Source organism: Bos indicus, chromosome 26 (genome assembly GCF_029378745.1).
Source record: "Bos indicus isolate NIAB-ARS_2022 breed Sahiwal x Tharparkar chromosome 26, NIAB-ARS_B.indTharparkar_mat_pri_1.0, whole genome shotgun sequence".
Taxonomy (NCBI): domain Eukaryota; kingdom Metazoa; phylum Chordata; class Mammalia; order Artiodactyla; family Bovidae; genus Bos; species Bos indicus.
Genome location: NC_091785.1, coordinates 35,997,942 through 36,019,706, shown reverse-complemented (window position 1 = coordinate 36,019,706; position 21,765 = coordinate 35,997,942). Strand labels below are relative to the sequence as shown.

Here is a 21,765-nt window from a genome sequence, read left to right as displayed (position 1 = left end):
AGATATTTCTTTGACAAAGTGATTTTGTTTCCTTTGGATATATATCCAGGAGTAGAATTGCTGAATCATATGATAGCTCGCAGTCGTGTGAAAATGTTAGCTCTATTTTTAATTTTTTGAGCAATCTTTTTACTGTTTTCTCTGTTTTCTGTAGTGACTGTACCAATTTACAGTCCCACCAACTGTACACAAGGCTTCTCTTTTCTCCACCATCTCACCAGCACTTATTATCTCTTGTCTTTCTGACAAGTTCTCTTGATGACAGTTATTCTAACAGGCCTGAGGTGATATCTCATTGTGGTTTGATTTTCATTTCCCTACCAATCAGCATCTTTTCATGGACCTGTTGGCCTTTCATATATCTTCTTTGGAAAAATGTCTCTTCAGGTCCTTTGCCCATTTTTAAACTTGAGTTATTATTATTATTGTTGTTACTTTGGTGATTGAATCATATAAGTTCTTTATATATTTTGGAAATTGACTCCATATCAGAACATGATTTGCAAGTATTTTCTCCCATTCCATAAGTCACCTTTTCATTCTGTTGATGGTTTTCTTTGCTGTGCAAAAGCTTTCTAGTTTGGTGTAATTCATCTTGTTTATTTTTTGTTGTTATGGGTTATGTCATACCCAAAAAATCACTGCCAAAACCCATGTCAAAGAGCTTTTTTCCAGGCCAATTTTTAAAAACTGTATTATATGGATAACTGCCAGAGAGAAGTAAATTTTCTGGACCTTGGGTATTGAGTTTAATTATTTTCATTATAATTTTATTTGAAGTTTATAAACATAAAACCATCAGCTCTTATTCTTTGCTTTTATACAAACTGTAAAGACAACACACACAAATTAAGTGTTAACAAAACATTAAAAACTATGAAATGTGAGTTGATAACATACATGTAATATGAGAAATAATACTGTCTGCTGAAACTTACAGTTTGTATGTAATTCTCTGTTTCATCATGTTCTGTTTTGAGTTTGACAGTTTGAGTTTGACAGGCCTGCACTTAATTTTTCTGTCATTTTTCTCCATTTGAACTTACATGAACTGTTTGTTCCTATGTCCCTGGCTACATCATGTAAGTATTAGGTCAACCTCTGCGCCTGTATTCCTTTCATTTTAGCCAGAGATCATAAAGTATATCCACCTGATGCGAAGAGCTAGCTCATTGGAAAAGACCCTGATGCCGGGAAAGATTGAGGGCAGGGGGAGAAGGCGGCGACAGAGGATGAAATGGTTAGATGGCATCGCTGATTCAATGGATGTTAGTTTGAGCAAACTCTGGAAGATAGTGAAGGACAGGGAAGCCTGGCATGCTGCAGTCCATGGGGTCACAGAGCGGGACACGACTTATCAACTAGCCTTAAGGGCCTTATCCGGATGATCCAGAGTTTGGTCATATTCCTTTATTTTAGATCATCATTCCAAAATGCATAACTTAGAAAGCTCCAAGACTTCCTTTGGTAGTCCAGTGGTTAAGAACCTGCCTGCCAATGCAGGGGACCTGGGGGGTTAGATCCCTGGTCTAGGAAGATTCCAGATGCCGTGGGGCAGCTAGGCCCATGTGCCACAGCTACTGAGCTCACACACTCTGGAGCGCACGTGACGTACCTAGAGCATATCCCCACTGGCTGCAACCAGAGAAAACCCAGGCGCAGCAACGAAGACCCAGACAGCTTTAAATGAAAATAAATAAAAGAAATCTACAGTTGTAGTCCTTCAGGATTATCCATCACTGCTGCCAGCGGGCCCAACAGCACCACCTCTCAAAAGAGGAAAAAACCAGAAGTGTCACCAGGGCCTGGTGGAGGCCCTGGGGATCTGTTGGGGCATGTGGTGAATATTTCACTCCTTGGGTCCTGAAATGCCTGAGTGTGAAAACAGAGGCGCAGGAGCGAAGCCACTTTGGGAAGATCATGATGGAGAAAGTGCTTCAGGTGTGCTTGTTAAACCAGCAGGATGTGCGTGCAGCTGCTGGCGTCCTGCACTGCTCACCTAAGAAGGGTGGAAGGTCTTGTTTATAGCCTTGCACGTTAAATTGTTGAATTCGCATGTCATAGAAACATGAACCCGGGGCATCATAAGATACTGCTGGTAGTGCCCGAGTATATTTTTGTGATTTCAGATATTTACACATAGTTCTTTCTTAAAGTGAGGCACACCATCAGTAGACCAAGGAGAATTTTTGATTCCCTGAAATGTTGGACTTATTGTGTCTGTTCTTGTATAAAATTTTGCTTTATAACAGTAGAATATTTAACATGAGATCCCGGTGGCTCACATGGTAAAAAGAATCTGCCTGCAATGCAGGACACCTAGGTTTGGTCTCTGGATTGTGAAGATCCCCTAGAGAAGGAAATGGCAACACATTCCAGTATTCTTGCCTGGAAAATCCCAGGCCCAGAGGAGCCTGGTGGGCTACAGTCCATGGGGTCACAAAGAGTCAGACTTGGCTGAGTGACTAACACTATATTCTTGACATATTTCTTTTTTACATTTTATTGATTTACAGTGTTGATTTACGATGTTCTGTCAGTTTCCATACACATATATACATTCTCTCCCATTTTTCTCCACCATGGTTTGTCACAGGATACTGAATATCGTTCCCTGTGCTATACAGTAAGGACCTCATTGTTTATCCGTTCTATATATAATAGTTTGCCTTTGCTAATCCCAAACTCCTGTATCTTCTCTCCCCTAACCCCACTCCCCCTTGGCAACCACAAGCCTGTTGTCTTTATCTGTGAGTCTGTTATTGTTTCATAGATATGTTGATTTGTATTGTATTTTAGATTCCACATATAAGTGATATCATATGGCATTTGTCTTTCTCTTTCTGACTTAGTTCACTTAGTATGATAATTTTTAGGTACCAGTGGTCAGAAGACCTAAATAGACCTTTCTCCAAAGAAGATATACAGATGGCCAATAGATGGATGAAAAGATGCTCAACATCACATTAAGAGAAATGCAAATCATAACTACAGTGAGGTATCACCTCACATCAGACAGAATGGCCATCATTAAAAAGTCTACAATATGCAAATGCTGGAGAGGATGTAGAGGAAAGGGAACCCTCTTCCACTGTTGATGGAAATGTAAATTGGTGCAGTCACTGTGGAAAAGAGTTTGGAGGTTCCTCAAAAAACCTAAAAATAGAGCTGCCTTATGATTCAGCAGTCCCATTCCTGGGCGTATACTCAGATGAAACTATCATTTGAAAAGATATATGCACCCCTATGTTTATTGCAGCACTATTTACATTAGCCAAGACATGGAAACAACCAAAGTGTACATGGACAGATCAATGGGTAAAGAAGACGTGGTTTGTATACACAGTGGAATATTACTCAGCCATCAAAAAGAGTGAAATCATGCCACTTAGATTTTAAGTGCACAATACGGTATTGTTAACTGTAACTGTGATGCTGTACAGCAGATCTCTAGAACTTACTCATCTTGCATCAGTGAAACTGTATAGTTCTTGAATAACAACTCCCCATTTCCTCCCTTGCTGGAACAAGGGAGGAAATGGGGAGTAGGACCACTTATACTATTGAGTAGCAGCAACTATCATTTGTACTGTTGAACAGCAGTAACTACCATTCAACTCTCTGCTTCTATGAGTCTGAGAGTTTTAGATGCCTTGCACATGTAGAGTCATAGAGGATACTGTCCTCCTGTGACTGGTTTATCTCACTTAGTATCATGTCCTTAAGGCTCATTCATGTTTTTGGACATGGCATGTTTCCTTCTTTCTTTAAGGTGGAAAAATATCCCAGGTGCCCTTTATATGGACACTAAACGCACTGTCCTGTCTTTCGGTCCCATCCAGTCCGGCCGAACTCTCTTTCCTCTCGTGCTAATTCTCAAATGCCTTCATGGTCCCCATCAATGGGGGACATAAAGAGAATGAAAGGGGGTTTCAGGACCCAAGAAGGGACTGAGGCCTGAACGGAAACTTCCTGGGCTTTGAATCCCACAGTTGTAGGGTGCCTGCCTGTTGCCTCCTAGCTGTCTCCAGAGGGTCATTGCTGCACCTAATTGTTAATTTTCCATGGGCCATATTATATATAACTTGGCTCTCAGAGGTTTTTCCATCACTTTCCCCTCTCTTTAGTAAGACCTATATTGTGAAAAATAGGCTTCGTTTCCCTTGTCCGTTCATTTTTTAACTTTGCCCATTGGACTTGGCCCTGCCAGCCCACCCAGCCACCCCAGTGGGCCCCACCTCCTCTGTGTTCTGTCTCCAGCCTCACAGAAGGCCTCCTGGCCGTGGATGGCCCTGGTTTCTCTGAAAGCCTGAGCACAGAGGGCTTGGGCAGAAGGCAACCTATGTTTTGTGAGATTTCTAAGGCCTATGGTTTGTAAGCCCCCTGAAATTCTATCCAGGATACTAACTGAATTTTTCTAATCTGCAACCTCAGTACTCATAGATCCCACATTTTCTATGTGGTAAGTTAAATGGTAATTGAGGTTTGCAAATTTTTACATAATTTATGCTGGTTTCCTTCCAGTGGCCTGTGAGCTCAAACTTAAATACAGCTTCGATGTAGTGGCTTCTTCCTGTTTAGAGAGCTGGCATAATATTTTGTCTTCTGGGCTCAAATAACCATGCAATTACTCTGTAATCATATAGTAATTAGCATGTGCTATGTGCATTTATTACATAATTATATTCCTGGAGGATCGCATGGCAATTATACTTACATTCAGCATATCATTTTATATACTATATAATAAACAAGTATATAATTTGCTGCTTTTTTCTTTTATCCTAATTTCAGTTTACCAGCCAGGAGCTGGAAACTTGTTCTCCTGTTGCCTTGTTTAGACCCAGGCAGGCAGGTGTCTGAGCTCCTTTGGCCTCACTCAGTACCTCCTAATTATACCTCTGAGACAATGCTAGGAGCTTGTGTGCAGCCTCGGGCTCCTAGCCTCTGTGCCCCTGATGCTTCCTCATTGTCACAAACTCATTAAGTTATTAGCTTCAAAACACAGAGCTGAGGAGAGCTGCCAGGCCTGCCAGGTGGTGAGAGGCCAGGTCTCCGTGCAAGCAGAGGACCTGTGCAAGCTGCCCCGGCACCCAGCCCTGTGGTCACCTGCCTCTCTCTCCTTTCCGCAGTGGAGCACATCTCGAAAGGGAACAACTGCCTGGACGCTGCCAAGGCCTGCAACCTGGACGACACCTGCAAGAAGTACCGGTCGGCCTACATCACCCCGTGCACCACCAGCATGTCCAATGACGTCTGCAACCGGCGCAAGTGCCACAAGGCCCTCCGGCAGTTCTTCGACAAGGTCCCGGCCAAGCACAGCTATGGGATGCTCTTCTGTTCCTGCCGGGACATCGCCTGCACCGAGCGGAGGCGGCAGACCATCGTGCCCGTGTGCTCCTACGAGGAGAGGGAGAAACCCAACTGCTTGAACTTGCAGGACTCCTGCAAGACCAATTACATCTGCAGGTAAGTGAGCTGGCAGCTGCGTGATGAATGAGGTGGCGGAGAGAACCTTTTCGCGGCTTCAGTGGCCCGGTTTCTGTTTTCTCAATTTATGCCTGGGGTGGGAGAGGGGAGTGGTTGGGATGGATGGGGCCAAAACTGACCTCTGCCTCCAGTACAAGGTCCTTCAGAAACTGGTCAGGCATCAGGCTCTTGCACTCAGGAAGGTTTCCATCTTTAATGTGAGAATGAGGGAATGAGGGAAGTAGGACTGTGCTCAGTAAGTTTGGAGAGTCACCTGAGGTCAGGTGAGCTTGAAGACACGTGCCCTCACTACTAGAACTGAGATCTGCCAGGGGTCCAAAAGGGGGATGAGGGCTGATAGAAATATAGGGGCTCTTTGCATCAAGATCACAAAGCTGGAAGACAGCAGCAAGAGGGTGGAGCTGTGTCCAGCCCTGAAGAGAACTTCCAGAATGCCTAGGTCTGTTCTGGGCCATTTAATCATCAACCTGTCTGAGAATAGATACTTTCCATGCTTCTGGATCTTAGCCCCAATCAGAGACCTGGCAGAGTCTGGGCTGTGTTGCCGAAAACAGGCACTTGCTTTTCCTTTTTGGCCATGTATTAATTTATTTTAATGTTTCGGGGACTCCATGAATATATTCTATATATATATATATATATTTTTTTTTTTTTTCAGAGCAAAAAAGCTGTAGAGAATTAAGTAGAAAGAAAGGAAAGGTTTCTTTTCTTTCTGTTCTCACTTGCTCCCAGCCGTCACTGTCGACAATTTGATGTGTGTCCTTCCAGAACTTCGGGTTGAATTCATTGCTGATGGAAGCCAGTAGATTTTGATTAGCAGAGGCTCAAGTCTTCGCAGCCTGAGGCAATGCCGGTGCTGCATTCAGAGCACAGGGTGGATGTCAGGTTAGAGATGCAGACGGGGGCATCGTCGGTCAGCGCCTGTACTCTGCCCCCGGGACAGAGTCAGGAGTCTTCAAATACGGTCGCTGACAAAATCCCACGCACTTGATGAATTTCACGGGCGGACAAGTAGGTGAAGGTGTGACTCTATGCTTGTTTTCTTGTAAGTTTCCCCTTTCTCAGGAGCAGAAGGCAGAGAAGAATCTGTCTGATTAGTTGGGAGGATTCTGGTGAGGGAAAGTTCTGGTCGGTTTAAGTTTTCTTCTGATAGACTGGAGTCCCATTCTTTCCTTAGACTAGCTCTAATAGTGACCAAAGGAAAATAGAAGTGCTCGTTAATCGTAGAATCCCCCTCGTGCTGAAGACTTTCTGGAAGTAGTGTCTCCATTTTTTTTCCAAGATGGAAATTATATGAGGAAGAACTCAAATGACTGAGCTCGTTGTGGGAGAAGTCAGGTGTTCAGGCAGTGAGGCCCTTCCTCACCTGTCACCCCTGTTTCAGTGAGACCCTCCTAGCTGAGCGCTGTGAGCAGGGATGGCTGTATTCTAAGGGTCCTGAGGAAGAGGCAGGGCCTCCTTGCAGCCATAACCTGGGGAAACCAGTCATCCCGGGACTCTGAGAACTCTCTAGTGCTAAGTCACTTCAGTCCTGTCTGACTCTTTGTGACCCCCATGCACTGTAGCCCGCCAGGCCCCTCTGTCCATGGGATTCTCCAGGCAAGAATACTGGAATGGGTTGCCAGGCCCTCCTTCAGGGGATCTTCCCCACCCAGGGATCAAACACACGTCTCTTATGTCCCCTGCATTGGCAGGCAAGTTCTTTACCACTGAGTGCAATGAGGGGCCAGACCAAGGGAGAAACTGCGGAGCTTCCTCTCGGATTAGAATGCCAGGGAGCTGAAAATCTAAAAATTATCACCTGAAGACCCTGCACCTGAATCCCATGTTCCTGGTCCCCTTCAGTCTTTGGTTTGAGCAGAAGGAATCCTTTTGCTAAGAGCAGGACTTTCCAGGGTTTTCCTTGGCTGGAAGCCAGCTACAGCCATCCCTGTCTCTGCAGGAAACATTACCTTTTCACTGATGGTTCAAGCCAGGAGGCCTGGAGATGGGAGGCTGCTATAAGCGGGGAATGGAGCAGTGAGTCAGCCCTCTGTCCACTGGGCCACGGCTGGGAGGAGGGAGAGAGCATGGTGATGGAGCCTTCCCTCCTCTTCTAGCAAGGTGTGTCTTGCAGGAGAGGTCCAGAGGGGGTTCCTGATACCCCCTCTGCAGCCTGAAAGCCTATTCTGAGGGTTCGTTTGCATCACTTGGCCTGCCCTATGAAAAGAGAGACTCTTTGGAGGGTTGGTGAGAACTAGTCAAATCAGATTGCTTCCCTGCTAAGCTGCAGTGAGAAACAGCAAAAAGTTTGGGAACTTGCGAGTGTTCCGAGGAGGAGGAAGGAAGAATCTGTAGGTAAGGGGATGGTTTGGGTGCTGTTTAGGGACCAGGTTGGCTCCAGGGACCATGTGTGTTGCGGCAGCCCCGGTGGCATGGAGTGACTTCAGCTGATGGAGTGACAAGGAACAGGGGACAGCTGGACAGCCCTCACCTAAGGACTGACTGTGCCCGGTCACTCCGAAGGTTGGGCTGTGGTGACAGCAGCCACCACTGGACTGGAAGTGACAACCAGAAGCCGCTTTTGTGTGTCTGCCGTCTTTCTGGCTCTGGGCTGTTTGGGAGTCTAGATCCTAGACTGTTGGGGGCCCTACCAGGGGAAATTGGCCTCAGTGTGATTGATGGGTTTTATACCCCTGTCTTGAGTCCTCTCTAGGAAGGTGATTCAGTGACTTCCCCTGGTGTTACCTGTCGTTATTTAGGCTGGAATTTCTTTCCCTAGCTGAGCCTGGACTTATTACTCATGATTACCCCCTCCCTGTCGCATGTGGTAAATGTAATTTAAGCTGCTAGGTAGGCTGGCAGTGTTTTCTTTCATCAGGTTTTATTAATCTTGTCTTTAATTTTATGCCTTTTATTGCATCCCTGCTCGATCCATCTCGGTGAAGCCATTGTAGTTACTACTACCCACAGCAGCAGCTGGAGCTTTGGCGGAGGGGGATTCCTGTTAAAGTAGCTACAATGTTAAAGTAGCTCTGACCTAGATCCACTGGAGGAAGGGAGGTACCCCCAGTGGGATGGCGAAAGGCCCAATGTGAGGATCCCCAAAGGGAAGGGATGACAAGAGGGGAAATCACTTCCTAAAAAGCATATTCTTTGAAAGCTTGCCTTTCAAATGCTCCATTGCCATCTCAACATCAGCCATTATCAAAGAGCTGCTGAAGCTCATTAAAACTTCCCTGCACTTAATGTTTTCCAACTCGAAGCACACAGGTTTCCTTCCCCAGGGATCAGCAGCGCCTCTGCACAAAACCTGTCTCTCCGGCCTTACGCCTTCAAACAGAGCAGATGCAACTTCAGCGTTGCCTTTTGACTTTATTTGCCTTTACTGCCTTCCCCTTTTAGAGAAGCCGACAGGTTTTTTTCCTCTTGGAGCGGCAAGGGAGAGGCGAGAGCTTGAGTGTTTAGTCCTCCTAAGCTTGTCTGCAGAAAAGCAAACTGGGAGGCAGTAGCAGGAAGGGGGTGATGAAATGTAACAGCCTCCAGGTCTTACCCTGAAGCGCAGTATCTTCCTTGCCAGTTTTCTCTGGTTGTCTTCCTTAGTGCCTGGAAGAATGTCAGGACTGGGTTTGATCCTAAAGGGAGCCAATTCCTTTATCCTTGATGCACCTGGTTATATGTACAAAATTTAAACTGGCAACTCTCCTCCTTCCCCCCAAACTCTGACATACTAAGTAAGCTCAGCACTTGGACCCTGGCTCAGTTCAGTTCAGTCGCTCAGTCGTGTCCGACTCTGCGACCCCACGGACTACAGCACGCCAGGCCTCCCTGTCCATCACTAACTCCTGGAATTTACTCAAATTCATGTCCATTGAGTCTGTGATGCCATCCAACCATCTCATCCTCTGGCGTCCCCTTCTCCTCATGCCTTCAGTCTTTCCCAGCATCAGGGTCTTTTCAAATGAGTCAATGCTTCACATCAGGTGGCCAGAGTATTGGAGCTTCAGCATCAATCCTTCCAGTGAATATTCAGGACTGATTTCCTTTAAGATGGACTGGTTGGATATCCTTGCAGTCCAAGGGACTCTCAAGAGTCTTCTCCAACACCACAGTTCAAAAGCATCAATTCTTTGGCACTCAGCTTTCTTTAGAGTCCAACTCTCACATCCATACATGACTACTGGAAAAACCATAGCTTTGGCTAGATGGACCTTTGTTAATAAAGTAATGTCTCTGCTTTTGAATATGCTGTCTAGGTTGGTCATAACTTTTCTTCCAAGGAGCAAGCGTCTTTTAATTTCATGGCTGCAGCCACCATCTGCAATGATTTGAGAGCCCCCCAAAATAAAGTCTGTCACTGTTTCCAGTGTTTCCCCGTCTACTTGCCATGAAGTGATGGGACCAGATGCCATGATCTTAGTTTTCTGAATGTTGAGTTTTAAGCCAACTTTTCCACTCTTCTCTTCCACTTTCATCAAGAGGCTCTTTAGTTCTTCTTCGCTTTCTCCCATAAGGATGGTGTCATCTGCATGTCTGAGGTTATTGGGTGCTACAAACAAATATGTTCATAGCTCTTTAATTTTTCTAATTAATCACTCAGGTACCTTCGCTGTTCTTCATTATCAAAAGGACTAGTATCTTCCTCTTGAGCAAGCCCCCTCCTGTTTTCATCTACAAATTATAGACTTATGTGCCAGAACTTGTTCTGCTTCCAAAGAGGGAAGCCGGAGGCAAAGAGGGAGCCGGAGGCTACTGACCAGCGCTCCTGACTTGTGACTCTTGCAGCCGCCTCATGGTGTCGCTGTTGCGAGCAGCCTGGACTATGCTTGGTGGTTTGGTGGCTGTGCCCTTCTTGGTTATTCTGCACCTGCAGCTCAGGTGCCACATCCTTGGGTGCAGACTAACAACTCTTAGTTCCTACTCAGTCTGCACCCACTATTTCCCAAAACGTGACATTTTGCCCTGGGGGCTGGGTCCTAGGGGATTCCCATCAGATCCAGCCCTGCAGCTTGAACACAGCATCTCAGACTCTCCCTTGACTGGCAGTGCATCCTAGGTGGGATTGAGTGTTGTAGTTAACATTTTCCTTCTTTTCTTGAAGTTTTATTGTGTTCAGTTCAGTTCAGTCACTCAGTCGTGTCCACCTCTTTACGACCCCATGGACTGCAGCACGCCAGGCCTCCCTGTCCATCACCAACTCCCAGAGTTTACCCAAACCCGTGTCCATTGAGTCGGTGATGCCATCCAGCCATGTCATCCTCTGTCATCCCCTTCTCCTGCCCTCAATCTTTCCCAGGATCAGGGTCTTTTCAAATGAGTCAGCTCTTCGCATCAGGTGGCCAAAGTATTGGAGTTTCAGCTTCAGCATCAGTCCTTCCAATGAACACCCAGGACTGATCTCCTTTAGGATGGACTGGTTGAATCTCCCTGCAGTCCAAGGGACTCTCAAGAGTCTTCTCCAACACCACAGTTCAAAAGTATCAATTCTTTAGCACTCAGCTTTCTTTATAGTCCAACTCTCACATCCATACATGACCACTGGAAAAACCATAGCCTTGACTAGACGGACCTTGGTCGCCAAAGTAATGTCTCTGCTTTTAAATATGCTGTCTAGGTTGGTCATAACTTTCCTTCCAAGGAGTAAGCGTCTTTTAATTTCATGGCTGCAGTCACCATCTGTAGTGGTTTTGGAGCCCAGAAAAATAAAGTCAGCCACTGTTTCTACTGTTTCCCTATCTATTTGCCATTAAGTGATGGGACCAGATGCCGTGATCTTAGTTTTCTGAATGTTGAGCTTTAAGCCAACTTTTTCACTCTCCTGTTTTACTTTCATCAAGAGGCTCTTTAGTTCTTCTTCACTTTCTACCATAAGAACACTTAATATGAAATCTACTCTCTTAGCAGGTTGTTAAGTGTGCAATATGGAATTGTCTACAGGCAAAATATTGTACAGTAGAACTCTAGAACTTACTCATCTTGCATAATTGAACTTTTGTTCCCACTGATCAGAAACTATCTGCTTCTGCTTCCCCTAGTTCCTGGCAGCAGACAGTTCTGTTCTCTGCTTCTGTGAGTTTGATGATTTTAGGTACCTCATGTAAAGTGAAATGATGCAGTATTTGTCCTTCTGTGACTGTTTTATTTCACTTAACATAATGCCCTTCAGGTTCATCCATATTGTTTCATATTGCTTTTTTAAGGCTTAAACAGTGCTTGGTCAAGGGTATCGCATACCTTTTCAACAGATTCTGATAATATTGAATTTTAAAAGGAAAGGGATCGGGACCCTCTGTCTCCAAGGCTTTCTCGTCCACACCTACTCCAGGATTGACTTGCTTCTCTGCCAATGCAGGGGCTTTCTAGGGGGCGCTAGTGGTAAAGAAAGCATCGACCAATGCAGGAGACGTAAAAGACGTAGGTTCAATCCCTGTGTTGGGGAAGTCCCCAGGAGGAGCGCATGGCAGTCCACTCCAGTATTCTTGCCTGGAGAGTCCCATGGACAGAGGAGCCTGGTGGGGTCACAAAGAGTCATTGGGTCACAAACAGTTGGACATGACTGAAGCGACTTAACATATACACACACTGCCAGTGCAGGAGACTGGTTTTCGATCCCTGGGTTGGAAAGATCTCCTGGAGAAGGAAATGGCAACCCACCCCAGTATTCTTGCCTAGGAAATCCCATGGACAGAGGAGCCTGGCAGGCTATACAGTCCATGGAGTTGCAAAAGTGTCAGGCACAACTTAGCAACTAAACAAAACCGACTCAGTACCCAGGCTCTGCCTCCCCATAGTTGCTAAGAGTGGTAGCTTTGACCAAGTGACCAAGCATATACGGATTTACCTTTCCCCGGAACTAAGGATCCTATAATTGTATCCTGGAGGCCTGGTTGTGTTGTGTTTTGTTTTGCTTTTTTAGCAGAACCATGAAGGTCTGCTTTGGTACAGCTCCAGAGGAACAGCATATGTAACTTTCAAAATTCTGCCCTAGCCAACACCGCATTTTCCACACTGAGGCTGACCCTGTTATACGTAGAGGAAATATGTTGTTGTTAATGTGTTAACTGGACAACTGGGGAAGCATGTTACAAGACCATGCAGCGAATTTCTTCTCCAGTGACTTACTTGGTCTGACAGTGTTAATATATCTTTAAAAGAGGAGAATGTATTTCCTTTGCTTGGAATCAAAGCTCTTTTGCATAGTAAACTGCGACTTGTAAAGAGCAAGGACATCCTCCGCTCTTTGGGCTACCTTCCTGAGTTGAAAACTAGATTCGACATCACGCGATCTCCGGGCTTGTGTTGACATGTGGCAAGCGCACGAGAAAATGGCTCAGAGGATAATTAATGCCTAAAACTAGAAGGGGAGATTAATTTGGCACTTAATTTTATTTTACGCTGATTCATTCACAAATGGAAATCAGCAATTAGACAATGCAAACTTTTGAACCATGGAAAGAAAGGTTCAGGAATATGAGAAAACACAAGTAAAACATTTTCCAGTTCATTTGAGCAGTTTTCATTTCAAATGATTACATGGGTGTCTTTAGCGATGCAGGGTGGGATGGCTCATTTTTTAAGGTGCCCCACCTGCCTGAACTGCCTGCCACCCAGTCTGGGCTGGAGCCCCCCGGGACTCCCATGGGGTCGGGGAAAGCTCCTGTATGTGTAGAGATTCATCAAGCAGAGAGTAGGGCTGTCTCCCCCCAGCATCTGCTGAATGGTGGGGAGGAGCGCACTTCCTGGTGGATCTTCCAGATCTCCACCCCCGAGCCAGCGCATCCACTTGGCACCAGCTAAGCAGGGTCTGAGCCTGCCATGTCCCTGTCTCACAGGGGTAACCTGAGCTGTGAATCAAGCGGAAACCCACTACAACTTTCTCCGTCTTGTCGCCTCCTATCTCTCTCCTTATCTCAACTTTGGCAGAGGCGGGTGTGAAGCCATTTGTCTGTTCCTGCTGGAGCCTGTTGTTGAAAAATGCCTGTCCAGATATACTCAGCTTTCTGGCTCTCCCCAGCCAGGCCCTCCCTGCGCCTGCGCAGCGCAGGGGCTCCGCTTCCTTCCCCCCACCCAAGATAAGAGGTGCTTATCTTGTCATCTCACCATCAAAGAGTGGGCTTCCCCCACTGAAACCTGTTGGGAAAATCCCAGTCACAGACTTTAGCCTTGTTTGGCTCGTGTGCCCATCCCTGGACCAGCCAGAGGGCCCATGTCCTCTGGCCCAGTAGAAGCCACCGTTGGCAGTGTCTACAGCAGGAGGGAGGGGAGAGTACCAGCCTCAGGGAAATGAAATGGGGTTCACAGTGCACGCTTCCACCCACCTGGAAGTGCCCATACAGCCAGGCACTCGGAGATGAAGGCGCAGGCCTTCTAATGATCTCAGCGTCCAGCATGAACTGTCCCCTTGCCCTTGCCTGTCCGGCCTCTTCTCTGGCTCCCCTGTCTCTGCTTCATCTGCTTCAGACACTCTGGGCCCTTTGCTGGTCCTCGAATGCACATGCGTGTCCACCTCTAGCCTTTGGTCCAGCTGTTGTCTCTGCTGGCGCACTCTTTCCCCAGATGCTCCCAGACAAACTCCATCACCTCCAAGTCTCCTTAAATCTCCTTTTAATGTGTTCACACTGGTCACCTTATTTAACATGTAAGTCCTTGCCTACTCCCCTAATCAGCTTCTAACATACTATATAATTTATTTATTTGTTTTGATTATCATTTGCCTCTTTTGTCCACTATAATGTAACTTCCCCAGTTAGGGTTCTTGAACTGTGATATATCCCAAGTGCCTAAAACTGTGCCTGAACAGTATTCTACACTTAGTATTTGCTGAATGAATAAATGAGTGAATCAGTGTAAAACTTGAGGGAAGGTCCGAGAAGGGGGTTGGATATAGGGATAGATTTGAGGATCATCAACATAGAAGTCATGAGGGTGTAAATATGATAGAATTTATTCCCCAGAGAAAGTGGGTGAGAGGATAAATAGGCCAAAGACTGAACCTGTGGAACACCAGGTTTATGGTAAAAAGTATCTGTAAAGGCAATGGCACCCCACTCCAGTACTCTTGCCTGGAAAATCCCATGGATGGAGGAGCCTGGTGGGCCGCAGTCCGTGGGGTCACAAAGAGTCGGACACGACTGATCGACTTCACTTTGACTTTTCACTTTCATGCGTTGGAGAAGGAAATGGCAACCCACTCCAGTGTTCTTGCCTGGAGAATCCCAGGGATGGGGGAGCCTCGTGGGCTGCCGTCTATGGGGTCGCACAGAGTCGGACACTACTGAAGCGACTTAGCAGCAGCAGCAGCAAAGGCCTTACGGAGGCAGGAAGTTGGAGAGTTGGAGAATCCACAAAAGACCTCAGCAGAGCTGAGGGAGATCAGGTTCTTAGGAATAAAAGTGGGGTGAGCCTTGTTGTGTCATTCAAAGGTATAGAGGGTGGAAGAGGAGAATTCAGAATGGATTTAGCATACAGGAAATCTACCTGCCCATCTATCCATCCATACCTATATCTCTCCCTTCCTCCAGTTACCCATCCATCCATCCCTCGTCTATCCATCCATCCTCTTATCCGTCTGTCTGTCCATCCGTCCATCCATCCAGCTGGTCTGCAGTTACTGTGCCAGGAGTAAAGACCTGGTTTCTCACCAGCCAAACAAAAAAGAAGACAGCTGCAAATATAGTTATTTCAGCCTGGTGTGGGAGTCTGTGGTCAGGAAGACGCAAAGTGCTACGGGAGGGCAGAGATAAGAATAGCCGACTGGGCCTTGGCCTGGGTGGGGGTCAGCAAAACCTCCTGGAGAAGCTGCCCTCTGAATAGGGCTGAAAGAATGAGCGGCATGGAGGAGACCAGCGGTGGTAGAAACGGGATAGAGGCCCAGGGCTGTGGATTTGAGGAAGACGTGGGAGCAACAACCCATTTGCTGGGTTTTAGTGATGAGAGGCACTGGTCTCTGTGATCCCAGCCCACATGGAGGAGCTGGATATCAGCCTGGTCTCGCTCACTCTGAAACCTGTTTTCTGTCATTCTTTCCAAACGATTGTCTTTCACGACAAGAATGTAATGTTCTTACATCGTTCAGCCTTACTACCTTTCGTTCCAGACAGGCAGAATGATCATCCCGGCCAGCCTCTGGATCTCGACGCTCTTTATGGCTCAGTAACTAAGACAGCATCGGTTTTAAAGACAGTTTTCACAGAGCTTAGGACATAATGTTCATCACAGCCTCTTAGCATCATTCGAAACATTAAAAAAAAATAAAGTGCTCCTCAGGTAATACATGTTCATTAAGTTCTTACTTTATCTAATTTCCTTTTGAGCACTCATTGCTTATTGTAGAGTGGTTTCTCTGTGACAGCTTACTGATGGCAAAAGTTGTTTTTACAAATAGGAAAAAATCTTTCCAGACCACACTGATTTTCTTAGTATTAACTCAACCGCTTACTCGGGCGCATTCACTGAGCGCAGTCTGTCTGACCCGAGGGTCCCAGCTGTGTAAGTCACGTGACTGTTACCCAGGAGTTCCCACTCACCTGGTTGCCTGGGCTCCCTCCATAACTCCTTGCTGAACTGCCGCCGGAGTTTAGAGTCCTTGACCCTCACCTTGCCCTGGGCAGCAGATACCAAGGACTTGGCTGTGTATTTCAGGGGAGATGAACTCTCTGCTGTCACAGAGTGACAGCTGGCTCTAAACAGTCCATGGTTTTGTCCCCAAGTTGGGGTCATCCAAGTGCTGGTCTTCCTACGTATGTTCTCCTTGCCCTCTGGCCAGTTCATGAATCATAGGAAGACCTCCATGCTGTGGCTTGCGTCTTGAATGAAGTGCGGATAAAACAGGCGGTGGGTGAAAAGTGATGAAACGGAGGTGGGTGGGGGACTTGCAGGGAGCTCTGGGACCCTAGATTTCAGCCCATTTTGTTGAAGATCCCAGTTGGTCCCCTCTGCTGCTTTGTGCAGATTGTTGCTCTTCCAAGGGGACTCTTCTGCTCTGCCCAGTGACCTTTTCAGGTACTATGGCCCATGAAGTTCCCAGACAGCATCACCTAGCTCCCCTCTTAAGTCTAGACCTAAATCCAACATACAGATTTTGGAGTCTCTCTCTCTCTCTTTTTTTTTTCTCTGTTGTTTCAGAAGGGGATGCTTTCATTTCATACCCTTCTTTTTTTCACATGTGTTTTATCCACAGAGCAAACAATTGGGGGGAAGAGAGGTCCTAGTAGTCCCAGAGGGCTTTCCCCTTATCCAGACCAACAGCCTTTGGGGTCCACGGGTACCCATTCTGGCGGGCATACTGGGCCCTTAAGCTGAGGCTGCTCCTTCCCATCCCAGCCTCCACAGGACACTCAACTTCTTTTGATCACGTGAAGTTTGTTGCTGACAGTGGTTCCCTTAGCCTGTGACCCAGAGCCATCTCATTTTGTGCAGGAAAGTCCGCCCCCCACCCCGCCCTGCACCTGGTGGCTGTCACGTTGACTAGTGCCTGGCTCTCACACCCAGACTTGGAGTCCCACTCCACCCAAGAACACCCCAGATCCCCACTCAGGCAGTGCCCCAGCTTAGACATCCTGCAGTCACGTTGGCATTTGCATTTCTACGAGGCATTTCCGGCTCAGTGAATGGGAAATTGCTCTGTGATTTCCGAAAGCAATTAATTATGCAGAAAATGTTGCATCAAAAAAAAAAAAACCAAGCATTTAAAACAACCATCAATGTGAAAAGTGCCACCAAGCTGGAGTTGGGCCTTTCTTCCCCCTTCAGTAAGCTGTCAGTGTGTTTGTGAGTGAGGCGGCCCTGGGCTCTCATCTGGGTTCTGCTGGTTCAAGGACATGAACAGCTCATGGCCTCAGTTTTGCATCTATAAATGGAGGTAATGACTCCATCTTCACAGGGCAGCCATAAGGGTTAAATGCAATATCTAGGCAAAGGCGTTAGCACAGAGCCTGCCACCTAACAGAGCAAACATTCAATAAATCTTTTTTCCTTTCTCCCTCCCTCACGCTTTCCACACATTTTGATCATAGAGGACAAAGGAAGTGTAAGATTCCAAATGCAACATTTCCCACCCCATCCCTGCTCCATCAGCAGACGGAGACCTTTAAAGTAGGATTTGTGGGTGGAAAGGGTAGATTTTTACTGCTTTACACTTTTATGCACCCACAGCATTAAGCAGCACGCGGAAATTCCAACACTGTTACATCCAACACAGCACTGAAGCTGTGCTGCTGAGCTTCGTATTGATACATCACCATCTTTTCAGTTGGTACCATTAGGGAAAAGTGGGAGGCGGAGGTGGGGGTTGACAGAGTCCAGAGGTGTTTGGAGCATGCGTCATCTCAAGAACGCTTCTGTCTATAAGAGAGAATTATCACCATACAAAGATACCCACTGAGATGCGGATGGAGCTGGCCACGAGTTTGTTGGGCCTGGAGTCCTAGATTCACTATTGTTTAAACTGAATGGGCAGTGGGGGTGCCCCTGGCAGCCTCTCCGGGCACGTGCTGCTTCAGTGACCCAGAGTAACCATGAATAAAGTGTCCTTAGAGGTGCTTGTGTCTGAGTCAGGGATGTGAGGCACCCAGCAAAGGGCAGTCACTGACTCAGGGCTGCTGAATCTGACCCTTCGTCTTGTCTGCGTGGTTCTGTGCCATGATTCATCTGATCCTCCTGTCAGGAAGCAAGCTCCTGCCAGGCGCAGGATGGCTCGTGCAAGACTCAGGGGCTCAGAATCCGCAGAGCAGGGGCATTACTGCAGGAACGTGTGGGTGACAGCGATGATGATGGAGGTGATGACAAAGAGGGTGACATTTATGTGACATTTGCAGTGCGCCAGGCACTGTGCTGGGCACTCCACCACCCTGGAAGTGGGGGCTGACATCCTCCTCCCTGGTCCACAGAGGAGGGGGCGCGGTCTTGAGCAGCTTCTGCAGTTTTCCAAGTGGTGTCACTGGAACCAGAGCCCAGGGGGTCCAAGGGGCTGCAAAGCCAGAGTTCTGTCCGCTGTCTGCCCGTTTCTGGTGCGATGCGTGTGTCTCCTGAAAACCACCCGCTCGGGGTATGTGGAGTCGGATATTACAGGTGATTTTGTTTCTAACTCTTTATTCATTTTAAAGCAAAAATTTTAAATAAGAGACCTTGGGATCTTGATAAGGCATAAATGCCCCCTCATTAAACATTTTGGATTGGCCAAAATGTTCGTTCAGTTTTGCATACGATGTTACGGGGGGTGGGGGAGGTGGAAGTGGAAGAATCCCTGAAAGAACTTTTTGGCCAACCCAATGATTCACTTCTCATTAGGACAGTGGTTTTCAAACTTTTGGTTTCAGAACTCCTTTATATTCTTAAAATCACTGAGGATCCCAAAGGGCTTTTGTATATGTGGGCTGTCTATCTATGCTTACAGTATTGGGAGTCAAAGCTGGAAAAGTGTTTGTGTATTTATTACTTCATTTAAAAATAGGACCAAGATACCCATTACAGGTTACCAGAAATAACAGAACGTAGTTTTATTTTTTAAAAATCCTTACATTTTTCCAAAACAAAACAAAACAAAAATTCAGGGAGAAGCGTGACATCGTTTTACACTTTCAGAAATCTAGTGTCTGACCAGAGGACTGCTAAGTCACTTCAGTTGTGTCCAACTCTGTGTGACCCCATAGACGGCAGCCCACCAGGCTCCCCCATCCCTGGGATTCTCCAGGCAAGAACACTGGAGTGGGTTGCCATTTGCTTCTCCAATGCATGAAAGTGAAAAGTGAAAGTGAAGTCACTCAGTCGTATCCGAGTCCTAGCGACCCCATGGACTGCAGCCTACCAAGCTCCTCCATCCATGGGATTTTCCAGGCAAGAGTACTGGAGTGGGGTGCCATTGCCTTCTCCTCTTGCCTTACTAGATCAGGGGACATGTGGATTCTTATATCTGCTGTGGCATTCAGGCGGTTTCAGTATTGCATGTCACCTCTGGCCTCTGGAAAAACTCCGCAGTACTCTCGTGAGGACATGAAAATGAGAAGGATAAACCAAGACTTAGCGTGGCTGGGAAAATAGTTCTGACTCAAGAACACCTAAAAGGCTCTCTGAGATTGCCAGGTTCCCAGACTTCACTTTGAGAACTGCTGCACTAAGATCAGAATTGTCTTGGGCTGGAAGACGTGTGCCCACAAGTGTCCGTGTGGTCTCCTGGAACTGAGACAGTCTGAGTGTGTGTGTGGCCGCCTCGTATCCAGCCTGTTCACTCCAGCAGGTCAGGATGGTGAGGCTGGAGGAGGTGGCTGGGAGCCGCTGACACAGCCCTTCCAGGTGGAAGTGGGTACCAGTAACCAGGAAGCTGCTGAACTTCCCATCGGCTGCCACTCCGGGGATGTATGGCAGTGAGGGAGTCTGGCCCAGCTTGGTTTCCTGCCCTGGGAGATGCCTTCCCTACAGACAGCACCTCCCTTCTGGTTTCTAGTGCAACAAAGTTTTTTAGTGTTGTATTCAGCGCAGTCCGGCAGAACTCTGGACTGACGTGTAAAAATACATTGTGTCCAAGACTCAGTGGTGCTTTTTTCTCCGGGAAGGGCTTGGTCAGAGTGTCCCCGGTAACCGTCTGGTCCTTGCAATATGTGGACTGTGGACCATGTCAGAGGCAACCCTTCTCTGCTTTCTGCTCCATCATCATTTGCTGTGGGGGAAACTAAAGGATTGTAATGGAATCAGGCCCGAGATAACCCTTAGAATAAGAGATGCTGGCAAACTGGCAGTTTGAGCGTCCTGTGAGCACCTAGACATTTCCTATTAGATGGTTAGCTGGCTCCATCTAACAGCTTTAAACTTCTTAGAACGGGGATCTGGGGAGATGTTCACTCCAGCAAAGGATCCTGACATTGTCTTGTGGGAAAACCTTTCTGTGGAAATAGACCAAAGCAAATGGGAAATGCCTCTTCCATGTTCCAAGTTCAAAAGTTCAAGTTGAAGCATTTTTAACTACAAAGATGGTTTGAGAAAGCTGACTTTCTGCTCAAGCCTTCCAGCAGGTGGTTGGTTCCTTCAGTGGCTCAGCAGGGCTGGGGTGCCCGGTGCTTTGTGGGGCCCAGAACATTCCCAGTGATGCTGATGCTGATCTGGGGCCCACACTTGGAAAGACACTGTCTTAAGGAACGTTGCTACAGGAACCTGGTAGGCTACAGTCCATGGGGTCACAAAGAATCAGACATGACTTAACAACTGAACAAAAATAAGGAAGATTGACCAGGTGATAGCCAAGGCTGATGGGCCTCACCCTGCTGTCGGGGTCTGCTAGCTGAGGATGAGAAGGAGTGGGCAGCCAGACGGGCCCTGTGGGGCACTGGGACTTAGGAAGGGCCCTAGAAGAGGCCAGCACACTGTGGCTGAAGTGTGGACTGTTAGCCCAGATTTGGGGGGTGGTGCATAGGAGGAGACAACAGCTGGGCAGTTTCTGTGCTGCCTTAAGTTGGACTCTATCTGGATGGCTGTGGGACCCACTGTGGAGGACTCTAAGGTCTTCTCAGGCCATAACTGAGCCATGGATGGTTCAGAGGATGAACCATGGCCAAGGTGAATCTATTTAGTTCCCGCCTGAACCAGTCCAACAGCAGGGCAGAACCCTGCCGCATTGATTGTGCAGAGGAAGTAGACAGTCTGGTCATCCATAGGCTGAGCTTGGCCTGAGACTGGAATTCATTTTGCTGAGTTATGCCAGAAAAAAAGGAAAGCAAAGCCAAGCGTTTTAAGACAATTATCTGAATAGAAATCTTCCTTCTAAAATGCCCTTCGGAGCACTCTTCGGCATGAATGATTCACATGAGGAAAGCTGACATGCGTATTCTGCTCTTCTTGTTGCTTTTTCCAAGTGGAAGTGTCTCTGGTTGTCAGGAGGGAACTCGGATGGGCTGTGCCTTTGGAGGAGCTGTGACACAGGTTACTCAACCACACATGGATGTTCAAGATTCAAAAGTGCTACGATTCCATGAGCAAGATCACCGTGAACCTTGACTTGTTCAAATAAATAAGCAGGCTGTCTCCCTGCCGCTAGCTCATTGCTGGTCATAGGGCAGGTGCGGCTGGTGGGGGACCAGATGCAGTGTGCCAGCGGGGCTACATCTCCATCTCTGTCCCTGTTCCACCAGGGCCACACCTCACACGCAGCATCTCGCATCATAGGTGCTTAGTGACTGTGGTCCTTGGGAAGTGGGTGTCTTTGTTGAACCCAGTGCAGCCTGTGCCAGCCACTGTGCCAGGCGCTAGGTGATCAGCACCCTTGGTCTTGGGCACCTAGATGCCGAGGTACCTTTGTTAGTCTGTTAG

The 21,765-nt window shown here is 47.2% G+C and overlaps 1 protein-coding gene across 5 annotated transcripts in view; it reads left to right on the top strand.

Moving 5' to 3' along the window:
- Positions 1-21,765, top strand: part of GFRA1 (GDNF family receptor alpha 1) — a 231,454-nt gene that overhangs the window by 155,021 nt on the left and 54,668 nt on the right. For all 5 annotated transcript variants that reach the window (XM_070780905.1, XM_019953075.2, XM_070780903.1 and 2 more), the window contains one exon: positions 5,133-5,469. In XM_070780905.1, coding sequence (XP_070637006.1) covers positions 5,133-5,469 — 337 coding nt within the window. The remainder of the gene's footprint in view (positions 1-5,132; positions 5,470-21,765) is intronic.